The 8,026-nt window shown below is 45.1% G+C and overlaps 1 protein-coding gene across 1 annotated transcript in view; it reads right to left on the bottom strand.

Annotated features, from left to right (window-relative positions):
* Window positions 1–7,015, bottom strand: part of plxnd1 (plexin D1) — a 49,717-nt gene extending 42,702 nt beyond the window's left edge. Inside the window, exons 1-2 of the mRNA XM_049753106.2 lie at window positions 5,574–7,015; window positions 2,231–2,407 (exon numbers count right to left, since the gene is read on the bottom strand). Of these exons, the coding sequence (XP_049609063.1) occupies window positions 2,231–2,407; window positions 5,574–6,782 (1,386 nt within the window). The 5' untranslated portion in view covers window positions 6,783–7,015. The remainder of the gene's footprint in view (window positions 1–2,230; window positions 2,408–5,573) is intronic.
* Window positions 7,016–8,026: the final 1,011 nt, after the last annotated feature.

Here is an 8,026-nt window from a genome sequence, read left to right on the forward strand (position 1 = left end):
TTGATAGTGAATGATATTGATCTATGTGAAGACTGATGATGATTTCGCACCACAATTCAACAATCCAACAAGACAAACTGACAAATGTTGATTTCTATGAAAGTGTTTCAAATGCTCACTTCTCTAACCTTTCTAGGAAATCACAATGTCCCATCACTCAATGGACAGCTATTTTTAGTACAAGCCTGCAGGCTGCTCACGCTTTTCTTGCCTGGAGCCTCATCGTCCCCCTCAGCCGTGATTCTTCCTTTGTCTTCCCAAGACAGTTTGGACCATCGCAAGCGTGCATTTCTGGGAGATGTCACCTTTTAACATGCTTGGGTGAGTTTGCTATGGAAGAACTTGGCTGGGAATACTAACACATCAAGAAAATAAAGAAGTGCCATCCAACAGAGCAGGGCTTCTCAAACTGGCATCTGGGGACACTCGAGGTCCATAAAAAAAATTATATATATTTATATATATATATATATATATATATATTTATATATATATATATATATATATATATATATATATATATATATATATATATATATATATATATATATATATATATATATATATATATATATATATATATATTTAATAAAACTGCCAAAATAAAAAGTAAATGAAAAAATGTGAAATTTAAAATGATTGAAAATATAATTGAAAAATTAAATACTAAAATAAAATAAATTGAATACAACTCTCTTCTTTAAAAAATATGAATTTGTGATTGTTGCATTACAGCATTTTTCTCAAAAATGAACAAAAGACAATGTAAAGGATGTCATTTAGTGGTATATAGGCTAGCCATCGTAAATTGGATCCAAAAAGATTGAGAAACCTTGCAAAAGAGAGCCAGGCCTCTATACATTTGTTTTTTACATGCGTCATACTTGGTTGAAACATATCGTTCAAACAAGAAAAATACAGGCTCCCCCAGTTTGCCTGAAAAAGTCTTCGTTCCACTCAATCCGTCCCACCTCTCCTCGAAAAGGCTTGAGCCTGAGCTGAGCGTGCTACCTGTACAAAGCAGATTGCTGCCTTGCAGTGATATGCACTGCTGGTGTAAGTACCCGGCTTAAATCAGAATAAGTGGACCATTTTTATATTTCAACGACTCAATAAAAACTCAAAATGGCCATCTGCAGTTCTGACTTATTCAGCATTCCATCATAGCTCATTGTTTAGATTCACAGGCAAGAGTTAGCTGCCTTTTTTCTAGCTGGGAAACAACAGGTGGGTGCATGTTAGCAACCCGCTGTCCTCTGTTTAAATTGGAATGAGCACACTTAGTTGTTGCTTTGAACGAAAAAGGCAGGAAGCACTTTGAGATGGATGCTCATGTCAGTTTTTGCCTCTCTAGCCAAGGAGCCGCCTGTGGCTCTCTCAGAGAGCCCAGTCAGGGGTGACGAGGTATGTGCTTGAGACAGAATTAAGGAATGCTCTCAATTGGAGGGGAACTTTTATTGTCGTTTCCCTACAAGCTGCACAAGTCTGAGGCGGTCACAACAAAGCGGTGAGTAATTCAGATGTGGCCAAGTCACCTTGTTAACAGCTTTCTGCTGGTGTGTCAGGCACTAAGTCACCATTTAGTGGGACCACATCAAGGGACAGGATGCCTCTGGAGCACACGGGGGGCCGGGGGACTGAGACAGACCTGTTTGTTGTACACACCTGCAGTATTTGGATTGATTTGTTGATCAAATTCATCATCATTATTATCATTATTATTGCTATAATGATTATCAATTGTTTTTATTTGTATTTATTATTATGATTATTATTATTTGCTGGTGTTGGAGCTTTTTAATCACATACTGGCTGGGCACCAGGTCACTGCCAGTGCAGTCCGCAGGCCTGCACTAAAAATAGCTCACCAGTCATGGGACATTGTGAATTCCTTGCAAAGTCATTTCAAAGTGTCAACAATTACAGAGATTTCTAGACATAATGGAGTGCAGGTTGTTATTGGTCTGCTTCCAAAGTTCATCAGCATCATCATCATTAGCATCAAGACACTCATCTTTGTCTTCACATTGATAAGTATCATCAATCAATTAGTAACAATAACATAAAAGTAAAGGTAATCAAAGCCAATTTGTTTATTTTTTATTTATGTCAGGAGTGTGTATCAAGCTGCTAATCCTTTGCATGAATCAGTTCCCGAGAAGAGACCATTGCTTCCAAAAAAAGTTGCCGGCCGGCCCCTGATGGTGTGTCAATGTAAGACGCAGCTTACCTTTCGAAGTCGCCCATTGGAGGTTCCCAGAAAAATCACGGTATGGTTGAGCACATCGTCCACAGCCACAGAGCTCAGGCCGTTGTATTGGAACAAAGGAAGCGACCTCAAGGGCCTCCTGAGGGCCAGAGGGTGCTGCAAGTGGGCCGCACCGCAGTCCAGCTGCTCCGGCTGCAGCTGGAACAAACACAAACATGCACTTAGCCAAAATGAACGCGAGCCGTCGCATCAGAAGAACAGGCCGGTCGAGTGATGAAAGCCAAAGAATAAAACAAGAGTTGATAGGAGAGATCACAATGAGCTGCACAGGCTTCAAACCCACTCAATGCTCAGGGAGGCCTTAAAAGAGTCTTCAACACTCATCACGGTCTGCTTTTGTCACTTTTGTTAAGCAGACGTCGGTGAACCGTCGCTACCGCGCTACAACGCTCACCGCCATCTATGGGGAATTCGGTGAATATTTTCAGAATGTCAAGGCAAAAAGAAAGTGATTAAGAATGTGTGGATATTTGCACAGTAGTTTCCCGCAGGCCTATCTACTGGCGGCTTCAACGCTCTAATCATAAATTGTGTGCGCGTGTCCCTCGGTGCCGGCCTTCACGCTGCACGGCGCAGAAAGATCACACGTCTGTCGCAGCAGCGACATTAGAAATGATCATCATCACGAGTTAGAAACAAATATAGACACGACTAACAAGGTCTTTGGTATGCACAGGCAAAGTTGACTGTCTCTCGCCGACGGAATGAGAACACGGAGAAGAATGGCCACAATGAGACTTTGTGACCTGACAGCAAAAGGGGTCAAGGGACACTTTGACTTCTCTCGGCTTTCACCCGAAAACAGAATTTATACAGAGGCTCATTCTGGAGGTAAAATGTCCACGATAATGAGTGACTGATTGCGCGTGTGTTCATTCATCGTTCGAGACTCCCAAAATACTAGAATAAGCAATTAGCTTTTTTTGTTTGATATCAAATCTTTGATATCTAGATTTTAAAATTGGACCAAAAAGTTCAAAAACGAAAAAAAAGGGCAGAGAGTTCCAAGGGTCAGCAACACCTCAATGAAAATTTGAACAAATAAATATAGCTCCCTGAAGTTTTATGGAGTGAATATAATTGAAATATTCATCTTTTACACAACCTTGCTTGAAAACAAAGTGCAGCACCACTTAAGTTAACTGACCCTTCATTCAAAATTAAGACGCAACATTACTTATGCTTCATGTACAGATAAAAAAAAAAGAATAGCCATACAAGAAACCTCTCATGCCCGATCCAGTTTTAAATTGATCACTTATTGACAATTAAAAAAAATGGCCGATGCTAATAATCAGCAAAATTGCCAAATATTGGCCCCAAAACAACATAATTTGCTCTACAAAGTCGACATAAATAGCATTGTGGGAATTATGGGAGTTCTTTGAACAGCTCAATCATGTTTTTGAGAAAAGATGGCAGACACTTGTCATGGTGCTTCATTCATTAGAGACACACAGTAGCAAAAAGGCTCTCCGGTGACACAAATACAAAGAGAAAACAAGGCTGATCGACCGACACAAGGCGCTGTGAAATGTCCTTCAGGGCAAATATTGCGTTTGGTATGCATGAGGAATTGACATTGGAGCGGGACCACAATGTTGCAGTCATTTGACTCGTATCATGTTTATTGACATGACCGTCCAAAGTTGCTTTGGACATAAAAACACACTGGCCCACTGTCACAGCCTTACGTACAAAGACAGTACTATCGGAAGATGATCATATCTGAGGAATGAAAATGACTGCAATTTGTCTCGTTACTGCTCAGATATGGGGGAGCAAAGTGACTAAAGTCAACACGCTCGCAAAATGTTCACTCATCAAAAGTCCGCCTGCCCGATTCTTGTGAGCAAACATCTCGCTGGCTCTGGTAGTGCAAACAGACCGCGTTGTGTGACTGGCAAACATATGTTCACCAACGTCGCTTAATCCCCAACATCCAATATTTAGCAAGGATTCCATGCCAAATTTAGATGATTGAACATTTGGTCACATCGCAAAGCCGTTCGACCGGGGCTCCTCCATCATTGACTGGAAATCAGAGAAGGCCAGTGGGCCTGTCCAATTTCCAAGCACGCAATCAGAAGAAACGACACGTACGCACAGTAGCCACTTCTGTTTGCGTTTGTTTCATACTTGGACAAAACAGTGGAGATTATTTTGTGGCTGTCCGTCTTTGCTCTGCGTCCAACATGTGATCATACTCTCACGTCACACAGTAAAATGAAATCAAGACCACAAACTGTAACTTGGAGATGTAAGATAGCATCTCGATTTGCTTGCGTGTGAGGGAGACAATGCAACTCTTTATTTGCTGCCATTTTTGCGGTCCCATAGGTCAGAAATGCTCGGAGGAGAAGGAGACAAAAGAAGCGCAAAGTAATGACCCTTGGCTATCCTCATGTTTTGCCGAGAGGGTGCTGAATTGTTAGATGTGAGAAGCAGCTCAAGCGAGCCTTCCCATAACTTCAGTGTGGCTGTGGAGCACCAGCAAGTTGGTGATGCAAACGTGAAGTGGCAGAAAGATTCACGAGGAAGCTTGTCTGATTCCTGAAGGCAAAGCAGCGTCGTGCCGGAAACTTTCATTTGCCACAATTCCACATTCTGACTTTTCAGAAATTTAGTCAAAGCGCCACAATTGGATCCAATAGTTGATTAACTACATTTTAAATGGTCTAATTCAAGATAGTTGCAAAAAAAAAGAAAATGACTCACAGCCTCACACACAGATCTGCCTGTCTTGCCACATTTAGTCGTGTATCAATACGGCTCCAAAGTTCATTTTGTGTGCCACTGGTCTTATTATATAATTTCCTAGCAGCATGGACACATTTCCAACCGTTCCATGTCATGGATGAGCTCATAGGGTCCGTCCCAGTTGACTGGGGAGAGAGGCAGGGTACTAGTTGCTAGTCGATCAACAACAAGCATTCACACTCGCAATCACACCTGCAGACAATTTAGAGTCTAACACACATACATGTTTTTAGAATGTGGGAGGGAAGAAGGCGGAGTATGGGCAGGTACTCCAGCCAACATGCAAATGTCACAACTCAGAAACAGATTACCAACTACTCGTCCAAAGTATTTGAGCTACATACAGACTTGTTTTAAGATGAGTCAAATGGTACAAAGTAGAATGATTTAATAAAATAAAATGTAATAAAATAAAGAACTTATTTAATAATAAGAAACTAAATAACCCTTTTTTAACCCCCAAATGAAACTATTTCAAAACAGGCAGTATATGTGTGTCTGTGTGCAGATAAGAAAGTTTGAAGGAAGCAAATGTTGAGCTTACCACCAAGTTCCACTTCTGGACGCAGGCTGCCCCGGAGCCCTGGATGACACTGTCCAGCACCTGGACGTCACTGCTGGGCGAGTTGGAGCAGCTCCTGCGCCCTCGACGGATCTCCTCCTCAATGTCCGCAAACCTGAAGGCACACAGGGCGGTCTTCTTGTCCCCCTTGGAGAAGACTCCAAAGAGGAAAGCCTCCGGGGCGTCTCCATCGTGGATGTCGGCGGGGTAGACGGACAGAAGCCGGTTGTAAATGTCGCCGTTGCGTCCACATTGGAGGGGCACCTGGATGTAGGACTCTGTGAGTTTCCTACTCTCGGGCCCGTTGGACTTTTGGCCGCTGGTGTCCAAACAGATCCTGGCCAGGACGCTGTTGGGCTGGCTCTCCTTGTGGCCCATTTTGGCATCATTGTTGAAGGCGATGTACGAGTAGGTCTTGTGATTGAAGGCACGCACAAAGTTGAGTTTGTTTTTAGCTTTGGCCTCCTGTTTGATCTTGAACACGTTATCCTCAGAGGGGTTAATGTCATAGGTGAAAAGTCTGGACAGATCGCTGACGTCAAAGGAGCGGATGGCGATCTCTGGAGTGTTTTCGAAGCGCAGGTCTTCCTTGCTGTGGTTTTTGGGGAAATACTGCGTACCGGCGCCGGTGTAGGTGGCCCCGACGAGCAACCGAGTGTCGCTCCCACCGTGGCTCCCGCGTAGGACGAGCCCCACTGTTGACGCGTCTGGGTGGTTGGCGGCGATGTTGAGCATACTGGGGAACACGGTCTTCTCGCCCTCGGGTGGGAACTCCACCGCGATCTGGGAGATGTTGCTCATCTTCCGGAGCTCGCAGAAGCCCTGGTATACCGAGCCGCACGCGACCACGACGCCCTGCTCACGGTCCAGCTCCAGAAGCTTGTTGTGGTTGTCCGTGAGGGACTTGGGATGCTGGCACGGAGCCTGCGGAAGCTGCGGCGCGTGGCACAACAGGTTGTCCTCCACCGGCCCCGTCCTCTTGTGCGCCTCCACGCTCAGGGTCGCGTTGAGCTGGTAGAGGCTGTTGACGGTGGCCACGTAGACCTTCCCGGACGCCGGGTCCACCGCGAAATTATTGGTGCTGTTCGGAGTGGCGAACTGCTGCTGAACGCGCAGCGCGCTGACGCTCCGGCGCGCCTCCAACGCGAGTACGCCGAGGAGCACGAGAGCGATCTCCATCGGAGGAGGCATTTTTCCTTCTGGCCGGCTTCCGCGTCTTCTGGGCCGAGGGGCGCATTGAGCAGAGACTAAATTGCCTGTTTGTTCCTGGGGCGACAATCCGAGAGGAAAGGCTGCTTCCTGCTTCGCGCCTCAGCCCGGAGTGACGCGATAAGGCGAGTCGTGCTTCCCTTTTTTTTTGCAGGCTGCCTCGTCTGTCCCTCTCTCTGCCCCCTGCGTGTGCGCCTCCGAGAGGAGCAAGCGCAAATGTGAGCCGAATCCCTCCTTCTCTGAGTCAAGGCACATTACAGTAGGAAAAAAAAGTGCACCGTTAAATCATACAACACGTGTCTGAAAAGTTGCAGGACCCCTGCCACAAAAGACGGATTTCAAACAAAATTTACAAACACTAGTTTTCACCTTCACTGGGGGCCAAACGTCAAGCGATGGCTGCTTGGGTCAGTGCGCGAGAAGAGGCAAGAGTTGTGCGGCAGGACAACTGGTGACTTCTTCACCGTGACAACGAACACGTCCGCTCACCAGGCACCAAACGCCGACTTGACTTGGCTCATTTATTTCTTGCCTTTCCAAACTCAAGTGGGTTCTCAGGGGGACCTGTTTTGCAGATGGTGAAGAAAAAAAACAACAAATAAATCATTTGTGACACCAGTCTTGGAGCTTTTCTGACTCAATATTCCATCCCATCCCAGTTTGAAATGATGCCATGCTCTGGGTTATAAAATAAATGAATCCTCACATTAAGTAGTTGTGCATGTGCCATGTGCCCTTCCACAGAAGATGGCCCACTCGTTGGTCTGACCGGTTCCGCTTGAGGTTAATGGCAGGTCATGAGGTCACCATCCCCTCGCACCGCTTGAGCACCTTTCAGATGATTTGCACACATCCGAGTGTTCGGTCACCGTAAGAGGCCGTGAAAGTGCAAGCAGATGAGGACACCTTTCCACTTGTTGACACTCGTTATTTTTTCCTCTTAGTCGGTCTACTTTACACTCATAAATATTCAAGTAGAACACAAGCGCTCCCACTCAAGATTTTCTGTTTTTAGTTTCATGATGAAGTGCTCATGTCCTCGCGCATTAGAATGGAAATTGTTTTTCAATTGGAGCACAGATTTATCTTAAAATGAATGTTAATCCCCACAGTTGACGCAAATCGTTTCAGCACACGTCGTGTGGAACACAGAAAGCACACAGGCTCCCCACCGCCACATTTGATGCGCAAAGGGCAACGTAAAGTGCGCACGCTGCTGACGGCCT

Source organism: Syngnathus scovelli, chromosome 2, assembly GCF_024217435.2.
Source record: "Syngnathus scovelli strain Florida chromosome 2, RoL_Ssco_1.2, whole genome shotgun sequence".
NCBI lineage: Eukaryota > Metazoa > Chordata > Actinopteri > Syngnathiformes > Syngnathidae > Syngnathus > Syngnathus scovelli.